This window comes from Sebastes fasciatus, chromosome 21 (assembly GCF_043250625.1).
Source record: "Sebastes fasciatus isolate fSebFas1 chromosome 21, fSebFas1.pri, whole genome shotgun sequence".
In the NCBI taxonomy this organism is placed as follows: domain Eukaryota; kingdom Metazoa; phylum Chordata; class Actinopteri; order Perciformes; family Sebastidae; genus Sebastes; species Sebastes fasciatus.
Window position 1 is genome coordinate 21,665,040 of NC_133815.1, and position 26,690 is coordinate 21,691,729.

The 26,690-nt window shown below is 41.7% G+C and overlaps 1 protein-coding gene across 5 annotated transcripts in view; it reads right to left on the reverse strand.

The window, feature by feature from the left end:
- Positions 1-26,690, reverse strand: part of ntng1a (netrin g1a) — a 327,372-nt gene that overhangs the window by 60,463 nt on the left and 240,219 nt on the right. For all 5 annotated transcript variants that reach the window (XM_074621569.1, XM_074621568.1, XM_074621565.1 and 2 more), the window contains one exon: positions 4,387-5,030. In XM_074621569.1, the coding sequence (XP_074477670.1) occupies positions 4,387-5,030 (644 nt within the window). The remainder of the gene's footprint in view (positions 1-4,386; positions 5,031-26,690) is intronic.

The window sequence follows — 26,690 nt, forward strand, 5'->3', positions numbered from 1 at the left end:
CAAACAATTTCCTCGATGTAACATCCAAATGGTTTCACATAGTAGCAGATTAGCTTATATGTAGAAATGTCCACATTTGTTGCTTATTAAAAGTCAATGTAAACTTAGAAGAGTCTTTTTCATTCCATGCATTCTTCTTCCTCGTCAAAAACCTGTCACCTAAATTACACATAATGCAACTTGACCGCTAACAGCTCAGTCGTAGATTTAGGTGTGTTATAGTTTGGGCTGGGTATCGGTACTTGATACCTTTAAGGCGGTGGTTCTCAACCTTTGTCATGTCCGGTACCCCTAAATTGATACAGATTAGCTCACGGACCCCCATTTGATAAGATTTCGCTACAGGAGGGACCTCCATCTGAAACGATTTTGGTTGTTAGATATTATAATTCTGTAGTTGTCAACTGCAGTTGAGGAGATAACCATGGCAGAAGTGAAAACTATGATCAGACACTCTTATGACTCATACTCCCATTGGGCTCACTTCTCACGTAACCGTGGGTCGGGGGACGCCGCTATCAACCGCTGTATGAGTGCCGTGCAGTACGGCGGCAATTAGCAAGCCAATGGGTCACACACACAGCTTCCATTCACATGATGGGTATCGAATGAAGTACTGTATTGGTATCAATGTCACTTTTAAGGGTACTGGTATTGCTACTGGCATCGTCATTTTCTAAACGATGCCCAGCCCTAGTTGTAGTAGTGGCTAATGTAGCCTCGAGCGGCTAACCTCAAGCAGAGATGAGCAGTGGCAAACATCTGTTTACTGCAAACCCACTGAAAGAAATAATCTTCTTGACTGTAGAACTTATCTATACAGCCAATTACGTAGAATCAGAAGAATCTGTTCTCCTGATGATGAATTTGAGAATAAAGCCCAAGCGCTGTGCAACCGCTTTATGGAGAAAATATTAGTAATGAATCTGCATTAAAGGGTTGTTTTGACAGAGTGCAATGAAAAAAAAAACCTACAACCACAACTGTGACAGTCTCTACATATTCACCGATATCAGCTGAGTACAAATATGCTATTTCCTGCCATTGGCATTGTGTTGTCAAGTGATTTAAGTTTGAGAAATGTTGTGTGTGTAGTGGACTGTTGCCAATGATTTAATAAAAAGAAAAATGTTTGGGTAACTATTTTTGGTAGCACATTAAAGCATTTCAAGAGACTGAATCTAAATGCAATGAGTTGAGCCCACTCCTCACTTTGTTTAACATCCAAATGATCTTTCCAAGAGTTTTTAAATTGCAAAAGTTACAGTGCATGTGAGCTCAACCATAGCAGACCCGGGGAGAATTAAAACCAGACTGGGAGTTGTCCACGGCAATATCCTGAGATGTTGCGGGCTACACGGTCAGCGTGGGGATTCACAGTCACTGAGCAGGATTCTCTTCCCATGAGGCTGATGGGGAATCCAGACCAGAGAGAGGTTGGTGCATCTAATGACCAATTCGCCCCTTCAAGTGAATTTCCAGTCTACCCCTGCAGTCAAAGTGGCTGTGAACCCTTGAGGTTGTTTCTGACCTTCCCTGATAATGCCCCGCGCCACATATATGCTTTGGAAATGGAATCACAACTCCCACAGGCGCGAGAGTAAATTGGTGAAACAAACTTTCCTTTCCCCATCTTCTTTTTTGTTGTAAGCAAACACGGGTAGAAACAAGTTGGAAATTTAGTTCAAGATATGGGGCTTACATAATTCTTTATGCACTGACAGCGGAGAAACAGGTTTGGAACTAATAGAACAAGTCTGTTGCCAGATTGGAGAGTTATTTAAATCTTTGGCCTATAAAAAGGATTGCAAATTTTGGCAATTAAAAACCACGACGGTGACATTGCATAAAAGTAGCGCCACCTACAGCTCTTACTCTTAGGTGTATTCTTTGGTTTGTGTTTTCCGCAGGTATGTAGCTGCTGTTTATCCCACATTTATAGGAATAGAATGGGGATAGGTCTTCGTATATAATTCAAGGCAAGGACCCAGAGCCCCTTCAGAGACAAGTCTACTCTGCACAGGAGAAACAGAGCGAGACAGGGAGCGGGGGGACAGAGGCCGAACGAGAGAAACCGAGAGCCAGAAAGAGATCCTTTAGTAGCCTGAATCTTCTCCAGCTTTAATTACACCGTATTGATCACAGAAGAGGAGGGGGGGAGATCGAGCGGAGAGGGGGGAGACAGTTGACCAAATTGCAGGCTGTGGCTACTGTAAAGCACGTCAAAAAAACAGAGCAATTATGCCAAAGTCATACAGTAGATAATTAGAAAATCCTCCCAACTCGACCCACTGTCTCTCTCCACACACCCATTTAGCCCCGCTGATACAATACAACAGAGAGGGTGTCAAATTCATTTAAGTCACCGGGCAGTATGCATTGTTCACATCCATCTCACGGCTCCATGCTCCGTTTGATTTGAAATTCTTTACATCGATTTCTTTCCTCCCCAGTGCCTTTGGTGCGGCCCTCCCTCGTAATCAACCATAATCGAATGTCCATGCGTGACACCTCTGGCTTCCCTGGAACAACTTCAGCTGCATGTTACAGATGCAAAGAGGTCTACTTCTGCAGAAGTTGCCTTTCCGTTTCTATCTTTTTTCTAGGTTGACCTACTTTGGCAAAGAGCTTAGGCTCCTTTCTTTGTTTCTCACACTGTTGTGGCAAGGGCAGAAAATCTGCGAGCTCTCCTACTGTATTTCCCTCCGCTCCCCCTCTCGCTCCCGATCCGGGGGGAAGGCAGCCGAGTCCAGCTCAGTGAAATATGCCAGCTTCAACCTCACTGCCCCTGCAAAATCGCTCCCGCCGAGTCTCACAGAACTGTATTCCGGGGGTTAAGGAGCTTATGTCTCGCGTACGACGCATGGAGAAAGGGGCTGAGCAGTGATTCGCCATGGGAAGGGGGGTTGGTGGGGAAAAGAAGAGTGAAGCCTCTCCGTGTAGAGTGTATCTCATTATGGCTGAACTGTGCGTTACCTTTGGTAAACAGTGGGGGACATTTCTCAGGCGAGCGTCACTCTAAAAGCAGCAGGCTGGTAAACGACGGCGGCCCGGCGGTGGCGCTCAGCCATTGCTCAAATCTACAGCCCCACAGGGATGTATGAGTTTGGTCATGATTAGTCAGATAGAATAAATAATCTGCGCTCGTGACAGCCCCTTTCATTCCAGCGAGTGTTGAATGGATGCCCCGTCCAGCTCTTTTGTGTTAGTAAATTCCCTCCAGTTATTTTCGCTGAATGACCTTCTCAATCACGGGAAAAGTCAAAAATTCAATTTCTGAGCGAGGCATTCATTATCATAGTTATTGCGCTCAAGGGTACCTGCCCGGGTTACAGAGCTATGCGTGCTCTGGTGTGGCTCTACTCCATTTTAATGGCATATTAAGGAAATCAACAAATTAGAGATTCATTAAATAGCTTGAAGGCGTTTGACAATGTTAATGTAAATAATGTCACAGCAGCAAACATATTATTACAGCGCGACTATAACCGGCGTAGCATGAGAACTGTGCTCTCTAAAGACATTTAAATCCTCAGCTGAGAAAAACTTCTTTTTTTCACACAACCACATTGGGTAGAGCGACTGTGACTGAGCATGTCATCTCCCCCAACTTCAAATTGTTGCGACGTTCCGCCACTGTACTGCGAGCCTCCTCGTGTGTGAAAAGCAAAACAAGAGTAATTAAATCTTCATCCCTTCACCCCTACAGCCATATTCACATCTGTTAAATTGAAAAACCACACAGTGTAAAACAGATCCACTTAAGTCTTATGCCCCAGTGGCTCCTGTGGTAGCGCCAAGGAGGCTTTTGTTGGCCTTTTCCTCTAACGGCCTAATGGCGTCTTGTTTTCATGTTATATGACCCTCTTGTGGATTCCGTAAATCAAGCGCTAATTACGGCGTGCAGTGACCTGACGGCTGAAATGCTACCTCAGATGTCTTCCACGGGCGAATAGACAGCTGAGTGAATTTGGCGTCCAAAACGGAGTGCTTCAGCAAGCCGTGAGCAGCTCGCTTAATTAAGACATGCTGACAACCGGTGAACTCCGCACATCATTATGGATCCGCTGCCTTATTGGAAAGAATGGTAGCGGTGCACACATTTTTCTTCACTATTGGGTAGCTGTACTGTTGCTGCAATAAAACCACAGAAAAACCACTGAGGTAGTCCTAAACGTGTTCCTTCAGGGGAATCAGCTGGATTAACCTGGCAGGACAACCCAGAGCAAAAATGTCCCACTTTGTCCTACTTTAGTCGATTGATGCAAATTCACTTAACAATTTGGAATTCAAATTACCAAAACCAATTGACATGCACACCTGGGACTTTTGGGGTCCGAAGGTGTCTTTGCACATGACATGTTTGCAGAAGAATTCGGGTCTTACCTGCCCTGGACTTTGATGTCAGAGATGGCATAGAAGTATCTGGACAGGTTGTTCTCGTCCACCATCGTAGCTCCCGTTGCTGGTCGGAGCAGGCGGACTCTCAGGTCTGTGATGGTGAAGAAGTCCCGCAGGTTCTTGGTAGTGTCCAGCTGACCGTAAAGCGAAGCCATATTGTGGAGCCGGGGCCCGGCAAACAGCGCAAAGCGGTCCTTGATCTCAAAGCGCACCGTTTTATCATACTTCCACACGTAACCTCGCGAGTAGTCCTCAGTGCAGATGATGTCCAGCAGGGTGTGCTGAGTCAGGTCCTGCACCGTCTTGGGCTCCATGGTGAAGGCGTCCAAGCAGTCGGTGGCATAGAACTGGTAGGGCTGCCAGCTTCGGCCATAGTCCAGCGACTTTTCCAGCACCATCTGCTCAGGCCGGCCGGACTCAAAGGTGAGGACGATGTCGTCGGTCAGCTCGATGGTCTTGTTCCAAGATAGCGTGATGTTGACCAGGAGGGCCTTGGGGTACTTCTTCCAAGACGTGGACTGCCAGAAGGTCGTGGGGTTGCGGCCCTCGATGTCAAACATGAGCTCCGGAGGGTGGGCGAGTTCCTCTGTGGTGGCGTCACATTCATTATTACACATGTAGGGGTTCTCCTGCACAGAGAGGGGAAATAAACAGAGGAGGAGGAAGACAAAGTAATGGAAGGTTGTTAGTCTTGGCGAGAAATAACGAATCAGGTCATTTTCCAGAGTTGATTATGAAGAGAACTCAATGCAAGAATGGAAATAGGGATCTGTGAAGCTGTAAGATGAATCTCAAATGAGGGCATCGTGTGAATGCACATGCTCTGCTGGGCGTAGTGTGCAGTCGTATATATGAATATTTGAAGCCTGGTCGCTTTATGTTGCACATTTATCTTTTAAGAGTCTCCCAACACCTCTGTTGACTCTTGTCATCTCAGCGCATTTGCTTCCTCTCTGTTGCATTGTTACATCATGTCACTACAACTGTCACGTCATTCCCAGTCCTGGAATTAAGGAGTCTGTTTTTCTCCTGCTCTACAGTGTTGGAATCACAAGACTAGTGCGCTGTATGTATCAAGTGGCCCAGAGGAACACATTTGTAGACTGAGTGAGCTCATTGCTACCTTATTTATACTTCCCAACTTGACTCATTAACACTGAGCGCATTCAAAACACGCCGTGCATCCGACTTCACTCGAATCTTCTGGACCATTTAATCAGTTCGTAATAACTTCACTCGTAGAGATGCTTTATTTTTATCCCTCGTGTCTGAATTTGACTCGTGGTTTTTTAGAATTTCTTCGCAAGCTTTAAATTCATCACGTCCCCTTTGCTTGAAAGAGGTCTTTCCAAAAACATTTGTCCGATTTACCACAAATCATTACCAGGCGATGTTCTCTCCCTGCTCCCTGGGGGCTCCATCTAGCTGTCAGGGGGAGGAGGCACTCCTCCACGGGGACCTTTCAAGTGCTACAAGCTCCAATTTATCAGGACAAGATAATCCACTACTTGATTAGGTGGGAGATGTCACCCTGTGCGTGTAGCCTGTGTGTGTGCGTGTGTGTGTGTGGCGATGTGGTGAGGATACAGGGAGAGGAGCAGGCCTCTGATGTAAGGCAGTCTAATGAAGCGTTGAGGCAAAGATCGAGGGAGAAACAGCTCCATTCGGCTAATAAGCTTCGCAAGTTTTTCCTCGTCCTCCAAGGCAAGGTGACAATGAAACAGGGCTCTGATGTCAGGCCTTCCGTCTGTTGGAGGGCCCCATTAATATCCTGTCTGGGGGACTGTCCCCTACAGGCTTCTCCTAACGCTGGACAACGGCGGCCGTGGCTGAGGAAGACTGGCAGTGGAAAATTCCACTAAGGTTTTAGTGTACCATCTCATGGTGGGAGGTTAGGTGTGCCATTAACTGCAGCATCTGGTGCACCGTGTATCCCACAGACAGATGTGTGATAACTCATATGCGACAGTTATGCCTGCTTAGGGGGTGTGCACAGTCTCTAAAAAACACACTTGGCATGCAGGATGGCTGACTGTGTCGCTGTGGCTTGTTGGAAATGTGCATCCATCGAGGGAGACCTAAAACTGTTATTCAACGACGGTGGAGCGCTCCGCTCGGAGCACAGGTGTAGACCGGGGAGGAGAGAGGAGAACATGTTCCTTTTATTGACCCCATTAATTATTGTTAATTCTACTGTATTTCTGAACAGAAGAAGTACTCTTACTTGCATGCTTTTTTTGTGGTTAGCACTTCCCCACTGCCCTTCTCTGCTTGAAATCCTATTAAATATTGTGAGAGACATTTATATTTTAATTAAATCTCTGCTCAGTTACACACAATATTCTATTTTTATAACCCTCAGACGTTTCTAGTGTAAGTTTGCGTCATTCTTACTTATAAAAAGTGGAGTACTCAGATCCTTTATTTGAGTAAAAATAGGAATACCTCAATGTAAAAATACTCCACTACAAGTTAAAGTCATCGATACAAAATCTTACTTAAGGAGTAACTTAACAGCCCCTGAAAGTCTTGTCTTTGTTGACCTCCAGTGGTTTGACTTCGCACCTTTCCTTGCCAACTGAACCAATCACACCTTTCCAACCACAGAGGAGACGAAACACTGCTTTTCAGCCTGGTGTGAAGTTACTCTTTAGGGACAGTCAGTATTATCAGCAAAAATGACTTAAAGTATTGAAAGTAAAAATACTTAACAGCAGAATGATGCCTGTCAGTTTTATATTGTTGTATCAAATATAATTGAATTGTTCTTACTGATGCATAAATACATATGGAGCATTTTAAAATTGTTGCAAGTTCAGGTGGAGCTCATTTGAATTACTTTATATACTGATAGGGAAGTTAAAGTTTTATCAGTATTAATCATAGATTGTATATAAGAAGTAGACGTAGTCTCCGTGACATCACCCGTTGGTTGGTTGATTGCCGTTTTGAAGCCTCGAGTTCGGCATTTTGGCCGTCGCCATCTTGTTTTTTTGCAACCAGATGTTACACAAGAGGGTGGTGCTAAGTACAACCAAACGCTGATTAAGACATTTTTAGTTGACCAAAAAGGCTGAAAACACACTGTGAAAGGTTTAAAGTTCTAAGATGAAAACACGGACAACTCCCAGACCGGACAACACCGTGGTAGAGACCTGTCAAAGCATCCCCTGCTTTATGGTCTATATGACTCTATATGGGACCATAATTTACTAAATGAACATCATGCTGTATTGAAGAAGACTTGAAACTAGCGATTGAGACCATAAACTCATGTTTACAATGTTTACTGAGGTAATAAATCAAGAGAGAAGTAGACTCATTTTCTCATAGACTTCTATACAATCAGACGTCTTTTTGCAACCAGAGGAGTCGCCCCCTGCTGGCTATTAGAAAGAATGCAAGTTTAATGCACTTCAGCATTGGCTTCACTTTTCAGACCAAGAGGCTAACCACTGGATTAAATGTTCACAGGTTTTGTATGTAAAATATTATTCCATAACTGTAGCTGTCAGATAAATGTAGTAGAGTTGATGTATAAAGTAGCAAAAATGTAAATACTCAAGTAAAGTACAATAACCTCAAAATTTCTTAAGTACTTACTTAAGTAAATACTCTTGGTTACTCTCCACAACAGCTAAAAAATAGGTGATGCATTTACGCCACCATCGACCCATAATACGCCAAAACCTAGGCCACAAAAAGTCGAGCTGTAGCCTTTACCTTTGGCTTGAAGAGTAAAAGTAAGCAAACACTACATAGGGGGTCTTTACGAGGGCAGTTTTATCATATCTGAGATCAAGCTTTTTGTTCCATTATGTCTCAATCAGGCAGATCCAGTGATCAGCTATTAGTGTAACACCCACACACACACAATCTGCCATCCTCACAGCACACCTCTGTAATCAGACAAAGATGTATCCCTATCGATCCCTGTGTGGCCGAGCAGCTGAAAATGTGCTGCGTGTAGCACCTGGCAACCTCGGCCAGTCGTCCAGTGCTCCCCACCGAACACACAGGTTAAAAACCTTTCATTACTGTCTCCTCCGCTTCTCGCTTCATGACAAAATACTGCCTTTATGAAGATCAATAACCTCACCGGTCAGAAGAGAAAGGCGATAAAATGCTGAGTACGGCCTCGTGAAAATCAATGGCAGATATCTGTGTTTTACCGTAGGGCACCGCTGAGGGCTCTGTTAGCCGATTAATGGCTTGGCACACATTAAAATCGTTGACAGCGGCCGGCATGGCAACGCAGCATTTCTGTAATTACAGAAGATGTTTCTATTAATCCCAGCGTGATGATAAGTGGTCAGGATGGAGGGAGACAGCCATTGCAGATCACAAAGCCAGTGCCGAGGTTGGCGGAGCGGATAGGTCACGCTAAATTGGTGCTAATAGAGATGGCGTCGATCCACCCAAAACACAGCGGCTTAATCCGATTATTAGCATTGTGATGCAGTGAGATAGAGTGAGAGGGCTAGCGCGCGCGTGTGTGTGTGTGTGTGTGTGTGTGTGTGTGTGTGTGTGTGCAGGTGGGTGTTCACGTGTACCAACATGTGGGTGGATTTCACAAATCATCAGGAAGCTGCTCTAAATTCCTTTGGTGTTGTCCCCATTATTGTCAAACTGTTCAGGCTAATTTTACCAGCCGACTGGAGTAATAAAAATCAACAATGCAGCAACGCAGAGGATAATAAATTAGACTAATTCCATTCAGCTGCACTCCACAGACCAGCGCTATTTGTGTGGAAGTGGTTTTCCCTTGCTTTACCAACCAAGGCTTTTAGACATGTTGCAGATAGAACAATTTGCCTTCATATCACTTGTCTGAAGCAATCTAACACGTTCAGTGTTGAGATCTTTTATTGTGCCTCTGGACCTGCTACCGTTTAATGAACAATAATTCAATTTAAAGTTAGAAACAGGCTCCTCTGCTGCACCTTCTTTAGTTATCCATTAGAATGAAATAACATAAGGCACCTGGACTTTATCCAGTGAGAAATTCTTCCTACTTTTATGCAAATTCTCACATTTTTATGATTTATAACTAAACTTAAATATGTGAATAACTACTGTACATTCCTGGCAAACATACCATGCTGCATTGATTCTTTTTTTCCATTCATGTGTTTTCTCACAGTGGCTCTATATAGACTCTATGACAAGAGGTGTTTCATCTTATACGATTCAACCTTTACCTTAACAAAAAAAAGAAAACCCTGACAAAGGGGGTGGGGAGTATTTGTGTAATTTTCATCATTGTGTTTGCACCAACAATCAGATGCAGAGGTCAAAGATGTGATCCATGAAAAGCAGATATGAGTCTACATATACAAAGGAGGTGTAGAGCAGATGAGTTGCCGTGTCTAGTTTTAAAATAAGATATGAGCGCGGTGGCTGACAGTCTTGGCCCGGACACACCGTAACCGCTGATGGAGGATGGGACTTGGGGGAATATAAATTTACTAACTGCCGACAAGCCATCTAGATAGATGGGCTCCCACCAATCAAACCAGCCCGTTTGTTTGACAGATGTCTTGGACTTGTAACCCAGATAGCAAATTGAATCCACCCTCCATCTATTCCCCTTTTCTGTTTTTCCTTCTCTTTTCTTCCTCCTCTTTATTTCTTGCAAAAATAGATTTCATTTTAAAAGGGATCAGTGCGCCTAAAGAAGATAAATTAATCTATACATGTGATTCAATCTTGTTTTTGACTGGGGAAAAAAAAACCTACAACATAAAATATAAAAGGGTTGTGAAGTGTTGTTTAAAAAAATAAACTTTAGTTATTTTGTAGCTACTGTTTGCATCAGCTGTTTCTTTTCTGTTTTCTTTTGCATTGGCATCAAGATTCACATTGTAAAAGTACCTAAAATCAATACCGGCCCATTTTACAGTTTGACCACTTTAGAACTTTTAAATCTGTGAATGTAATACAAGAGGCAAACAGACTGAAAATTAATCAAACTTTTAAATTATTTTGAAAAGTGTCACAAAAATGAATGTGACTGCCACGAAAATTACACTTTAAGCTTCAATTAGCAACTCCGGATCTGAAAAGTGAAGTCAATGTTTAGGTGCCTTAAGCCTGCATTCTTTCTAATAGCCAGCAGGGGGCGACTCCTCTGGCTGCCAAAAGAAGTCTGATTGTATAGAAGTCTACAACAACATGAATTTATGGTCTCAATGCTAATTTCAAGTCTTCTTCAATACAGCATGATGTTCATTTAGTAAATTATGGTCCCATTTAGAGTCAAATAGACCATAAAGCAGGGGATGCTTTAGGGCGGGGCTACCTTGTGATTGACAGGTCAATACCACATTGTTGTCCGGTCTGGATGTTGTCTGTGTTTTTGTCTTAGAACTTTAACTCTTTCACAGTGTGTTTTCAGTTCAGGAAGGTTAATTATAACCTTTTTGGTCGACTGAATGTCTTATTCAGCATTCAAGTGTACTTAGCTTCACTCTCTCCTTCTGGTTGCAAAAAAACAAAGATGGCGACGGCCAAAATGCAAACTCAAGGCTTCAAAACGGCAGTCCACAAGCCAATTGGTGATGTCACGGTGAGTACGTACACTTCTTCTTCTTCTGTTCCCAAACTGCTGCCAAAAAGTTGGAAGCACACTATTGTCTAAGATATTATTGTACACTCTCATCATCCCTTATCATCAGATGGCGATGGACAAAAACCAACATGGCGACAGTCAAAATGCTGAACTCAAGGCTTCAAAACGGCAGTCCACAAACTAATGGGTGACATCATGGTGAGTATGTACACTTCTTATATACAGTCTGTGGCTTCAATGAGCTTCTTTGCCCATCTGATTTATAATAATTCTGCACGCACTGACATGTGAAGCAGTTCCCCTGGTGTTGATGAATATTACCAGACTGGGCTCAATAATGTGGATATTTTACAATATAGTTATTTGAAAAACTAATGTTTCCTGCCTTGTTTGCAACCGTGATCCCTTATCGTATACAAGTTATGATACTGACATCAATATTGTCATTTACAATATGAAGTAAATTGTCAATCATGTCAGCTTCAAGCACTGGCTATTGTTAGTAGAACGGCTGGTCTGCCACTAATATTGTTCCTTCTGATTCAAGATATTTCAAAGGGATATTATGTTTTGTTTATTCAAACGCCATCTGGACCCACACAATGCAGGCAGACAAACATCCATCCAGCCAACCAACAACACCCACACGCAACCAACGCACGCACGCAATCCTGTCTTTGCTGTTATTGTAGCACAGAGAGACAAAGACAGATGGAGAGTGATCGGAGGAGTTTATCTCTAAACACATATCAATACCAGAGCCCAGGAACGCCTAATGAGAGCAACAAATTGCTTCCTCACCACATCCTCCAGCCTTCACAGGTTTAGTAAGAAACACTCTCCACGCGACAGTTTATTAGAAATAAATTTCTAAATCACATTCCCACTCTTATTCTTTGCTTTGCATCTTCAACGGCTGTCTTTAAAGATTCAATTGTCTGTTAGGAGGAGTGTTTTTGAATTGTCACAGAGATTAAAAAAGAGATTAAAGATCATGTGCTGCAGTTGGATGATCCATAAATCATTACAACAATCATTTAAAGGAGACTCTCACAAAGGAATAATGCTTCGTGGCACAAAACAGGGAGAGTGTATAAAAGTTTTAAATTATTTTTAGCTTTCAGTTCCTTCCAGTAAAAGATGGAAATATCATTTTTCTGTTAGACTTATTCCTAAGAGAAACGGTCAATAATAATACTGGTATGAGATACTGTATTGTACCCAAATATTGAATGACACCAAAATCTCATTGGTTTACTGTAATTAAACTTCCATCCATCCATCCATCCAGCCATGCATCTTCTATTCTGTCCAAGGTCATAGAGGGCTGGAGTCTATCCCAGCATGCACTGGACAAGACGCACACTCCACCCTGGACAGGTCAGCGGCCTCTTGTAAGGCTACCCATCATTTACCAACATATCAAAATTGATAAATATCAATTCACCAATATAAACTTAGAGTATAGGTAAGTAAAAACTGCTAAAAAGGAATTCACAACACAAGCGAATGCATAAATACTAGGGCTGCCAATCGATTCAAATATTGAATTGCGATTAATCGCATGATTATTCGGGATTAATTACAAATAAATCACACATTTTGTTATCGTTATATCAAAATGTACCTTAAAGGGGGATTTGTAAAGTATTTAATACTCTTATCAACATGGGACTGGGCAAATATGCTGCTTTACGCAAATGTATGTATATATTTATTATTGGAAATCAATTAACAAAACAGAACAATGACAGATATTGTCCAGAAACCCTCACAGGTACTGCATTTAGCATAAAAACATATGCTGAAATCATAACATGGCAAACTGCAGCCCAACAGGCAACAACAGCTGTCAGTGTGTCAGTGTGCTGACTTGACTATGACTTGCCCCAAACTGCATGTGATTATCATAAAGTGGGCATGTCTGTAAAGGGGAGACTCGTTGGTACCCATAGAACCCATTTTCAGTCACATATCTTGATGTGAGAGGTCAAGTGACCCCTTTGAAAATGGCCTTGCCAGTTTTTCCTCGCCAAAATTTAGCGGAAGTTTGGGGCGTTATTTAGCCTCCTTCGCGATAACCTAGAATGACATGGTTGGTATCGACGGATTCCTGAGGTTTTTCTAGTATCTTCACTCTTTAAAAACAAAGCCTAAATTTCTTTTAACGCTTTATTATTGCGTAAACCTTGACAGCCTTATTTTACAGGTAATATTCTCCTAATGATGACAGCTTTCAACACAATTAAATGGAATATAAATATATGTTTTGGTCCATAGCTGCTATACCTGTGTTGTCTTGGTAACGTGCATATCAAGGGTGGGATGACTAATTGCCATGGCAGTTTTTCCTCGCCGAAATGCAGCACACGTTTTGAGTGTCATTTACCCTCCTTTGCGACAAGCTAGTACGCCATGGTTGGTACCAATGAATTCCTGAGGTTCTCTAGTTTCATATGATGCCAGCATCTTCATCTATCTATATATGTTCACGGCTTGAAACCTGAGCCCGCTACAACCTCCGAAAGATCGATTGCATTAATGCGTTAGATAAATTAGTGGCTTTAAAACTTTGACAGCCCTCATAAATACTGTAATTTTTATATTTCTAGCACATATGCTTCTATTAAAACTTTGTACCACGTGTGTGTCGTTGCATCAACAGTATAGATTTTCTCCCGCCTTTTCCCCAGACATTCATAATCTCTTTCCTTACATCTATCCATTTCTCTTCCATGTCTTTACCTCTCTTTCCTCAGCGAGGTGTGTGTGTGTGTGTGTGTGTGTGTGTGTGCATGTGAGTAAGATTGGGGGTGGGGGTTAAAGCTATCCCTGCTGCATTAATGAGACCTTGTGTTCCACAATAGATTTCTTCACCCCGACCCAGGGGCTTGATTGAAGCAGAGCTCTCTCAATTTCAAAACCTCTCTCTCTCTCTCTCTCTCTCTCTCTCTCTCTCTCTCTCCAGTCATGCCAACACCTTTACTGGATTCCCTCTCTCTCTCGCTCTCTCACACATGGTGATGGGTGGTGCAGACAGAAAGAGGGGCTTAACCTGGACGTGGAATGAATATTGGATGCCAGTGTGACAGATTACAGTGGTAATAGACACCCAGGCCAAATCCTCACAAGGATTACAATCATATTTTCAAATGGCTCAGGGTCGGCCGGAGGTCAACCGGCCTGGACCGTGGTCAACAAGGCGACGGGGGACCTGAAATCACACACACACACACGCACACACACAAACGCACACACATGCACACACTAACACACACCAGGCTGCCAACTGTGGCAAGGCATGGTTTTAGCACAGATAGATTAATAGATTTGAATACGCTTTTTGACAAAACTAGTTATTTTTACGGTAAGTTTTAGGTCAAAACAGTCAAAGCACAGAACATAAATTATTATATTATAATGAGCCAAAGAAATGTGTTGAAGATTAATATAAATTACAGCCTTTGAACACACACTCTCTTACCGTACATATTCATCTTTACATTAGGGTGAAACATTGATAATGGATCCTCATCTTTTACATTAATATTGAATTAATTTGGTCGACAATCAACAATTTTGATCATGAATTGTTAAAGTAATTTCCAATGTGAGGATTTGTTATTTTTCTCTTTTTTAAATGGAATAATTGGGCTGTTGGTTAGACTAAACAAAATATAATCAATGATGAAGTTAGAATGAAACCATTTGTTGCACACCTACTGTACTCAAACACACCTAAACAAAGAGTATTGGTGCTCCACCATCCTTTAACAGCTTGAAGTGGTCCGCAGGCCGACAGCTCAAAGGGTCCAGCAAATGAAATATGCTGTTTTGTGGCACCGGTGGGGGAAATCCAATAGTGATCTAAGGCAACACGCTGCACCGTTCAACCACCTTAAGCACCACAGAGCGGGCCGTCCAATCGGCTGAGGGCAGGTTATGAGGCCAGACGATGTGTAAATGTCCTCGCGTTGCGTTCATCACGATCAGTGCTGGCGATTTAGAAGATTCATGAGCCTTAAAACAATGGTGGGGAAAGCCTTCGGTACGCAGCCTCTGCACATTCAGAGGATATAAAAACAATTTTATATTCCATTATCTTTTATATGGCAGTGCAGGACCCACCGGGTGCCACTGCGATATGGTTTGGAGGACAGGACGGTATCCGCTGCTTAAGACATGGTATATTTGTGAGAGCAACGCAAGTACATCGAGATTTACAGCCGAGGGTTGTTTGATGGCTGCAAGTATACCTTTAACACAGGCGGTTAACTTGACCGGTTAATGGTACGGTACAGTACATGGGCACAGCACTTTGTGCTGCGTGAATACGTTTCCTTAACTTCGAGTTAAAGTGCCAACGTGTACGATTCACTGCATCCTTATTTATGCAATCTTACTGTTTTCTTTAGGGTAAAATAAGTTGTGTTGTGTGTGGAAAGACCTCATGATCTCAATGTAAAAAGTACCTCACCATTTCTAGCTAACTATTCCAACTGTTTATTCATTTTCTTTTTAGCTAACTATACTATTTCCACTCTTTATTCATTTTTTAGCTCACTATTTCAACTGTTTATCTATTTCTTTTTAGCTATTTCAACTGTTTATCCATTTATTTATTGACTATTTCAACTGTTTAGGCCTTACTTCTATTCTTCTGTATCTACTACAACCACATATCCATTACTTTTAGCTATTTATTTTGACCAATTATCCATTAGCTAATTTTGTAGACTTCTCTACTCGCTTGCTAAATACATTTCACACACTCTCAATCGCAACATGTACAGTAGTGTTCAGTTGTTACAGCTCAACTGAATCAATATGTGGATATATTCATTAAAAAATAAATAAAAAACTGAATTTAAATGTTTTCCCATTAGTCAAGCGATGCTCTAACTGTTCCACCCGCAGGCAATTTCAAGAGTACCCCCTTGGGGTAGTAGGCCTACCCTTGATTGGGAACCACTGATTTAGAAGATGGTGTCTTAATACAGAAGATCTATAAGAATAGTGAATTATCTGTGACAAGTACTTAAAGAATACCCACTGGTAGCGGCAGCGCATTAAAATAGAAAGAGAAAAAGTATGTACCGCTTCAAATCAAAGCCTAATCATTTATTCCAATCTACAAAAGAAAAACGGATCATTATTAATGTACGAGTGATTTAAACAAGAGAAGTTAGAAAGTACAGTAATAAGTTCTGGTTGAGTGCTGTCTGGAAATGGACATTTGGATTATGCATTATGCTTGTTATATAAAATTGTGACTCATGCGATGAAAACTGCTCAGCTTCCAGATATACAATAGATTTAGTTCTTTGTAGTTTCGGCTACATTGCTGCCCCCCCCCCATCGAATCAGGAATGGATCACTGTTATTTTCCAACATTTTCAAGACAAGTGTCATTCATCGTTTATTTAGATGACATATCTGCAGTGAGCCAATACACCGGGGCATAATCGATCTGCTGGCTGCTGCATTGCTACATCTCTCAATCAAACTGTCTGGTCAGATAACATGGAGAATTTTTCACTCTACATTACGACTTGAAAACAAGCCTGTAGCCATGAGCAGCCCTCATCTTTTAGCTGAGGAGCTGAAATCATGAGGCAGAAAGGCTATATCACACTCTCACTACCGCTCCATCCCCCCCATCGCCATTCCTCTCCCTCTCACACCATCCTTTAATTCACGGGTGTTTTTAGTGGTATAATAACGCTACATATCCTGTACAGAAGCCCTCCAGAGAGACATGGATCACTGTCACCTTGACCGAGCTAAGAGGCTAACCCCAGCGCAGGGAGCTGCCCCGGCTTCTTCCCCATGGATATAAACCCCGACCTGCCTGCAACAATATGGCTCCCTTACAAATTAGTGCTAGATCATTTGCTGTCCTGTTGTCAGTGGGGAAAGAAGTACACCACAAAGGGATATTTGAGCTATAATTGGTATGGCAAAGTGTGGGACTAACCATGCCTTACCCTTAATAAGTACAGTTTTTCTTTTGTCATAAGATATTAGAAACTGTAACATGCTGTGGCAAAAATACAAAACATTAGAATGTTAAAAATGAAGTTGATATGCATCTATCCTTTGATTGTGATGGGGAAATAGCTTTGTTGTAGCTGTAAATGTAGCAGGGTTGAATACTTCTAACTGAAATAAGCAATCATAAACAATAAAAATGTAGTGGAAAAAATAATGGGAGCAATAAAAAAGAAGATACACATGGTGCAATTACACCTCCTGTCCGGTTCCAATTTGTTGTTGCTCGTGTTCAGCGCCTCCTAGTAGCGTAAGGTTATAATTTCTCTAATCATTCTCATATGATCGTCTACTGGAAGTAGGTGTTCAGAGTCCCAGAGAAATTGTCTGTGTTCGAAATTGCATTCTAACATACTCTTCATAATAGGTATGATGTACAATTGAGTACGTAGTGCGTGCACACTGCATGTGTGCACTACATTAGCAATGATTTCTGAGTATGGAGTATGAAAATAGACTGTATATAAGAAGTGGACATTGTCACCTTGACATCACCCATCACTTTGTGAACTGCCGTTTTGAAGCCTAGAGTTTGGCTTCAGTTTATCCAAATAACGCCTGTTTTTAAATTTGCTGCGATGTTTTTGGACACAGGACAGAGCCGCTGGCAGGGAAGCCTTGAGACCGGCCCGGCCATCAAAGGTAATACGTTTTGCCTGAGCACACTTCAGAGTGAATGGTCTGCTGGTAAAATCATACTCAACTGTTCATTTAGTAGGCAGCATGCAGTACATACTGACTGAATATGTAGTATGTAGTATGCAGTACGTTAGTATGCAATTTGAAACAGAGCCATTCAGCCATGTAGATGTCTGTTTACAACCCACGTGCCCTGTGAAAACCTGTGGTGACTTTGTCTGTATATATTGGTTTATTTTCGTCACACCTATTTTTCCATAAGAGTATTTTAGCAAAGTGTGTTAATTTTGTGAATCTTTTATTAAAATTAGCTCATCTGTGTAATGTTATGTTGTTTTTTTTATATTAATATACATTCATTAGGTTACACTTTCTTTGAATTTTTGTTTTCAGTTTCACCCTACAAACTAACAAATATGTAGATCCAAGACCATCTGTCTGTGGAGCTAGTTAAATAATGGTGTAAATCTGACACAATCGGTTTCATATCCTTAGGTAAACATGTTAAGCATGGGGATAAATTGGATTACTAATGTTTGAAATAAACAATTATTGCTAATTATGTATTGTGTTGACCAAAAAAATAAGAATCAGTCAACAGTCATTGCTCTATATTTAACGTTCATTTAACCAGATACCTTTTAGTCACGATAGCAGCGTGGCTTTATTGATGTCAGTGTCGGTCAGTCCGTCCACTACTTTGCTCCGGACTGAAATATATGATGAATCCTAATGACTTTGGTGATTCCCTGACTTTTCTTCTTGTGCCAGGTGGAGGAATGAGGTTGTGGATTTTGTCTCAACAAGTACTGAATGGATTGTCGAGCATTTTGGTGCACACATTCATGTCTCCCTCGGGATAAATTTGAACAAATTCGTTAATCTCTTAATGTTTCATCTAGCGTCACCATCAGCTCAAAACTGTAATTCTCCAATACTTTGGTGTATGACCAACTACCTGCAAAACAAATAACATTCCCATCAGCCTCAGCGGTTCTTTGTGTTTAGTTCTAATTAGCAAGAGGCCTGATGCTGCTGCTGCTGCTCTGCTAAATGTGCTGCAACGCTTCCTGCGTAGACAGTGTTAGTCTTGTTTTCTTCCAGGAACACCCTGTTCACACTCCCAAGTTACAAACTTTCACACAAGTGTATATGAGCAGGTTTGGAACTTTATATAGAGAGGCTTAGCCAGACATTGAGGTTCCTGATGAGAAGAGAAGACTACAAGGATCATGTTTCTATGGGTGGGTTTAATGACTGTAAGGAAAATCAGGCCTATTGAGTGTTTTACTTTAACCATTATTTGATTCCCTCGCTGCTCCGACCTTCAGGCTAATAGAGAGATACAGTATTGTTTTTTGGAGGATTGCCACAGGTTCCGATTTGGAAGAAACAGATACACCTTTTACTGATGAAAATAAATCAGGAGAAATGACTTCTCATCTTGCCTGAAGAATAAGCAGGCTTTTGCGCAACTTTTGCTCCGAACGCTGTAACAGTCATACAGTATAAGTGCCCTCACATTTCACTCCCGGCGATGCTTTTTCAATCAAGCTCCCGTCATCGAACTTCACCCCTCATTAGTGGCTCTGCAGACCGTCGTGAGAACATGGAGAATCTATTCCCGTTAATGAGCGCTTCTGTGACTCGGTCAGCGGCGGCCAGAGCAGGGGGTAAATTTAGCACCTTATAATTATCTCAAAGGGGTCCGCGGGATGAGGTGGGGGAGGTGGGGGAGGTGGGGGAGGTGGGGGAGCTGAGGGTGCGGAGGATGTAAAAAAAAAAAAAAATCCAATCAGTCGTCATCTTCTGGATTCACAGGATTTGTATTTTCTTTACTCCGGTCTTTAGGGTCTCTTATTTATTTATTTATTTTTTTAAAGTCGGCGCTTTTAAGAGATGATTAAAATCAATAGTGTGGTAAAGCGCGGCATTCCCAGTGTGGATATTTAACTGTGCAGAGCGTAGTTGGGATTCAGCTCCAGGCCTCTCTGTCAGATCACTGAAGGTCTATTTAGTCATTCTACAGGGAGACTTTCTTCTTTTTCTCTTTCCCCTTTATTCTTCTTTCTCTGTCTCCTTCCCTCCCCTCCATTCCTTCTTACCGCTGAATCTGAGAGGAAATGATTGGCAGATGACTCCTGGGAAAAAGAGCTCGGGCCTTTTCCTCCCTGCGAGCTCCCAGGATCATGACACTCAAACACACTGACAGGCAAAGAGGGCGCGCACAGACACACACAAATTCATTTCAAAGGCAAGTCACACAGAAGCCTTAAGAAAAATAAGGACAAATACACACACACATACACACACACACACACACACACACACACACACACACACACACACACACACACACACACACACACAGACACACACATCGACTTGGCACTATTCCTACGATCCTTGACTGCTTGGTATATTTTAGGGTTGCCAAAGTTACCTCGATAATAATGCGTACGTCACTCATTTCCTTAACGCATTAAAGCAAGCGATCGGTACCAACCATCCCCCTTGACCTCTGACCTCAAGATATGAGAATGAAAATGGGTTCTATGGGTACCCACCAGTCTCCCCTTTACAGACATGCCCACTTTATGATAATTGCAAGTCATAGTCAAGTCAGCACACTGACACACTGACAGCTGTTGTTGCCTGTTGGGCTGCAGTTTGCCATGTTATGATTTGAGCATATTTGTCATGCTAAATGCAGTACCTGTGAGGGTTTCTGGACAATATTTGTCATTGTTTTGTGTTGTTAATTGTAATAAATATATACATATATTTGCATAAAGCAGCACATTTGCCCACTCCCATGTTGATAAGAGTATTAAATACTTGACAGATCTCCCTTTAAGGTACATTTTGAACATAAAAAATGTGTGATTCATTTGCGACTAATCACTTTTAGCTATGGACAATTAAATATTAAATATTTTAATCGATTGACAGCCCTAGTATATTTACAAAAATTAATGAAACCCCTAAATTTAGCCAAGAATTGATTTTTTAACTCTGCATTATCAGCAGTAACCGCGGTAAATATTTGAGTGCAGTCACCACATCTAACTATTGTCAAGGGATTAAAAAGAGAGAGAGTAGTATCATCATGATAACATGACAAATTTTCTCTTTAGTTTAAAAGCTATAATAGAAAACACTTGTGAACAGTCGCTACAACATTAAATACAAAGGCAGCCATCAAAAAGCCTGTGAATAATTCTGAAATGTGTAAATCTCCGTCATCACGCATCATTACACTCGTCAATACCGCCGGCAACAGAGCACCAAAGCAAAAGACACTTGAAACATTGATCGTCTGAAAGCCCGGCGCAGTCTTCCCCTTCATCATCGGGCTTAAAAAAGGCAGCAGTCCATAAAATAAAAACTAAAAAGGAAGACTCTTAATAGCTCAGCCGGCAACAAGGAAACACAAGTGGATCCACTTGATTCCACGACAATAACTTCAAGCATCTCCGCCGCCATCGTAATCAAAAATCCTCAAAAGGGAGTCAAGGGTGCTCCGCCAGCTGATTGTCTCTGAGCTCTTGATGAGCCGCCATTAGAAAAGATGAGAGAAAAGTGAAGGGTTGGTGTGTGTGGGGGGGGCAGGAAAAAAAATACAGAAAAGGAAATCAAAAACAGGCCAGAGGGAAATACTACACTAATCAACTCCACTCAGCTGAAATTATAGATGAATTAAGCACTCTGTTAGTGATTAATTAAACCAAGAGATTCAAACTAATGAGACCACACAGAGCAGTGTGTGTGTGTGTGTGTGTGTGTGTGTGTGTGTGTGTGTGTGTGTGTGTGTGTGTGTGTGACAGTGGAGTGGCCTGTAAAAACTTTAGTGTACATTTCTGGCTCCAAACACTGTAGAAAACACACCGGTTTCAGGCTGCAACCCACTTTAGAGAGGGATTAGATGCAGTGGTTGATCTTGTGATCGCTGCACGCAGGCTGTGCTCATTAAGCAGTCAACACATAAGCTTAAAATAACTGAAATAAAGGGATATGTGCAATTGGTGGAGGGAGGAGAACCTCTTTGTTTACACTCAGGACTATAACAATATGAAACCATTTTAAAGCAAGATTTCACATTAAATGTTCATATTTTGCCTATAATAAAGGAAGGCTCATTCAGGAAGTTAGTGGTGCAGTTAGCAGCAGCAGGTGCTCATGTGTTCAGTAGGAGGACGAGGAGGAGAAGAAGAAAAAGAAAAACGATGACTGTGTTTCATGAACTTTCATGATTTTATGTTCTATTTTTTTTTCAAGTAAATCTAAATCTAAATATGTATATTAGGGATGTTATGCAATCCTACCATATTTATTTTACAAAAAAGTATTTGTATCTGTATTCAGAGTTATACCAGTAGTGGGCGAAGCACACATCAGAAGTTGCCGATTATAACCTTGACAGCTCATTTTCTGTGTTACATTTTTTTTTTTTACTTCCATTTATATTACATATAACATGTGTTAAAGCTGATCTGACAAAATATACAAAATAACTAGGGCTGTCAATCGATTAAAAATATTTAATCACGATTAATCGCACACTTTTTATCTGTTCAAAATGTATCTTAAAGGGAGATTTAATACTCTTCTCAACATGGGAGTGGACAAATATGCTGCTTTATGCAAATGTATGTTTATATTTATTACTGGATATCAATTAACAACACAAAACAATGACAAATATTGGCCAGAAACCCTCACAGGTACTGCATTTAGCATAGAAAATATGCTGAAATCATAACATGGCAAACTGCAGCCCAACAGGCAACAACAGTTGTCAGTGTGTCAGTGTGCTGACTTGACTATGATTTGCCCCAAACTGCATGTGATTATCATAAAGTGGGCATGTCTGTAAAGGGGAGACTCGTGGGTACCCATAGAACCCATTTTCATTCACATATCTTGAGGTCAGAGGTCAAGGGACCCCTTTGAAAATGGCCATTTCAGTTTTTCCTCGCCAAAATCTAAGGTCATTTTGAGTGTTATTTAGCCTCGTCCGCGACAAGCTAGTAATACCAATGGATTCCTTAATTTTTTTTGTTTCATATGATACCAGTATCTTCACTCTAACTTTAAAACTGAGCCCGCAGCAACCAAAAAATTACAAGTTGCGTTTATGCGTTAAAGAAATGAGTGGCGTTTAAACAAATTTGTGTTAACGCGTTATTAACTTTGACAGCCCTAAAATGAACGTAACATTTAAAGCATGTAACTTAATTAATCAAATAAGAAAGCATAAACGCAACCTTAATAAAAGCTTTGTAACTGTTTATGGTCCAGGTGGTAACAAATAATGGAAATAGAACAGGACAATTTAGTTAGAGGTTAAAAAACTAAGTCAGGATTGCATTGGGCCAGTTAAAGTTATATGAAGAGTCTGAAAAAGACAAAACATATTGATACAAAAATAGCCATAATAGCGTATTGGGTCATATTGCATCATTTTAACAGAGCAGGTTGTACCAGCATGTAATCTCATTTCTCCTGTCAACACCTACACAGTGTCAGGCTCCAATATATGGGGTCATTAAGTAAAAATAACACCTGGGCAACATCATGACTTTTAATCCGTTTTCACCAGATTTGATGAGCGGTGCAGGATAAAGTTGAATGAAGGATGAACCTCGTTAAATGTCTGAATATAAATCTTAACACTAACAATCTACAACTGTGTGTTTTAGCTCCTATTTCTTTACCTTTGGGCAAATCCACATCATGAGAAGTCATGCTGCTTTGGAGTTCCTGTTCACACTTTTGATACATCTGCGTCTGATAAAAGGCTTTTTGCGTGTCTATCCTCGACAGATTATCAGAGATCCTTTCACCGCTGTAAAGAGTGAAGTGTCACTCACTGATTGTAGCGGCGCGCGTGTGTGATGTCTGTGTGTTTTGATTTATGAATCTGACACAATTTGCCTCAGATGTCAAACTGCTATTCCTCAGTCAGGTGACAAGGATGCTGTTTAGAGCACATTATCTCTTCATATCCAAATGTTGTATCTGTATTCATTTGCATATAGACATACTGTATCATTTTAACATGGCTGAATAAAAAGTACCTTTGGGGATCATGAAGTAAAAGTTGAAAGGTGTTTGTTTCATCTGCAGCACAAGTGAACAGTCCATTTTGTTGTTGCTGGGGAGCCACACAAGAGGACAGTCACACTAAGTTAGAGCTGATTGGTAGATTTCAGGCACGTCTAATGTCCTGACAGACACTAGAACAAAATCAGAACGGCTTATTCAAGTGTGTTTTTATAGTGGGTGACTGGGGAAACGACGTGACAAATATCATTTGGCTTTTTTACTATTTCACAGCTAAAAAAACAGGAACATTAAGACTTGCCGCATTCAAGGATATTCTCCCTTTTAAAGATGGATGTCCTGAGAATGTACCATCACCAGCCATTTTTCAGCTTTTATTACATATACAGTAGCTGCACGTTACAGTGTACAGTGTGATCTGGGACAGAGAGTAAAGTAATATCCCCTGGATCTACTTTTCCTTGTTTGTAGAGGTGTTAGAAGTCGAGTTTTTGTAAAATGAACAGTGCTGACTGCAGGTTCCCCGTGTCCTATTTTGGTACTTGACTATTTATGAACTCCTACAGAGATATGTGCAATCAAAACCGAATTTGTGCAAACACAGTGAGATTTCACCTTGCATTTCAAATTCCAAAGGAAGGTTTGCTTATAGAAGAAGATGCTGGGAAATCTTTGTGCAAAGAGGAGCATTTTCTTTAGAGTTTGCCACATTTGTTGGTCTTTAAGGCCCTGACAGACCGAGTCGACGGTCGGCTGCCGAACAGTTCGGGGCCGTCGGTGAGCGTCCGTCGGCCTAGTTTTTATGGTGTGTCCCGCACCGTCGGCTATAGTCTGCCTAATCTGAGTTTTTTCGGACGATTCAGCATGTTGAATCGGCGGCGGAGCCCGTCGGTGAGAGAAATCACTCCGATTGTCGGTTCAGCTTAGATGACTCAGCGCACGAGAACAGAAACAGAAGTGAGAAAAGCGAGCCAACGAGTAAAGTCAAGAGGAAAAACACAGAAGGATCTTCTCCTTTTTGATCTTCCTTCATCATCAGGAATCCATATTTGGAACGCCCTACCAACGGAAATAAAAACACAACCTGACCTGAAAACGTTTAATGAAAAGGTGAAACATTGGCTGAAACTAAACCAAACCTGTGATCACTGATTATTGATTAGGAACATACATTATGTAAATTGATTGTAATGTACGATGTTGTAATATGTGATTTTATGTATGATGTGGCATTATGCATTTTTTTATTTTTTTATTAAAAGCCTAACCAGGGACAAGGTCTGCGAATTAGCTACAGCTAGAAGTCCTATATACACTGCATCGGTTGCACTTAAATTAAGTGTAACAATGCCTACATGTATTGTCCCTGTTAAATATATTAATAAATACAAATAAAATCTTCATCTCATCTGATCGTTCCCACACACTGATATTTTCACATCGACATGGCCGTCTGGAATGAAGCCAAGTGGTGAGTGAGAGCGGTGTGAAAATGGTCGGCAAACGCCGCTTTGTTTCATGTACGTATCATAACAACAGCTTGCATATCCGCAGTCTTCCTGTTTCCCTTTTTGAATGACGAATAGAGATTACAAACACCTGCTGGTGTGGAGAGTTACATCTTGTGAAGGTGTACGTGCACATCTGTGATAAACCGAAACGCTCTTGTTCATACAGGCAGTTCACATTTACACCTTGTTTTACACATGCTTTGCTAAATGAGAGCCCTCTTCTCCAGTTGTTTTCACCATTCAGGATAGTCTGCTGGTCTTCATTCAGGACAGTATATATATATATATGAACACCAAGGTTGTTTAACTCCCAGGCGCTCCATCCAGGAACACAGTTTCACCATTCAATGTGCTATTTCCGTTCAATCTCACCCTTGGCTTCCTGTTCAGCTATTCTGTATCAGCCCCGTGTCCACGCACCACCAGGCGAGGCTTTCTTGCCTGTGACTGACAACAATAACAACGCGTAGTGAAACGAGGGTGCAGCGCCTCTGTTTCCAGCCCCAACAAAGTCTTAAAACCCCTTCTCGCCGAGCAGAAAAAGATCTCTCTCTTACTCCTGTACGTGCCTCTCCCCCGTCTCCCCTCTCTGCCTCCTCTTCCTTTACCTCCCCTCTCTGAAAGTTGATTTCATCTGACGTGACAGAGTTGTGGAAGCCACGGGCGGGAGGTGTTACAAATGCTCTGTCACCACGCTAAACATGGCAGGAAGGCGTACGCCTCGACAGCTCCTCGGATGCAACTCGGGAAATCGGCGACGGTGCTCTGCCTCACCGCCGCCTGTTTGACTTCAGCCTTTATCTCTCATTTCAACTACGCTGGCAAACTGTTGTGTGCCTACCCTGTTCAGCTGGCCTAGTTCTGATGCTGGGGAGGGAGAGCTCGCTGGCGGGGAAGTGGTGGCAAGGAAAAGGGGGAGGAAAGGCGAGCGCTGGATGCCGAAGGGAAACATTCCTGGATCAAATGATGCATAAACAAAGTCAACACGGTTCAGTATTTGGTTAAACAGGCCCCTTTTGTATGTTTGGAGTACAACACTAAAACACCATCTACAAACAAGACACATTGTCAGAACGGAGAGGAAATAAACAGCAGCTTTTTATGATGAACAGCCAGGATCAACAATGTCAATAGCACTCAAACTGCCGTTTCATTTTAATGTAAATACGGAGTCACTGAAGCGGTGGCGGAAAAAAATAAAGTTAGCCTAATGCATATCACTGCGGAGTATCAAACTTCAATCTTTCCTCTGACTCAACAGTATCAGCAGAAATGAGGGCTGGCTGTAATTCAGCCTTCCTAATAGATCTAATCTCTGAGGCATTATCACACCACTGACTGGATTTGTAAAATCACTGTGTGTGTATGCAGATCACGTGTAATTCAAATTTTGGTAAGGACAATGTTTTAGCTCCAGTTGAAGGATTAAATGATGCACTGATAAACAAAAA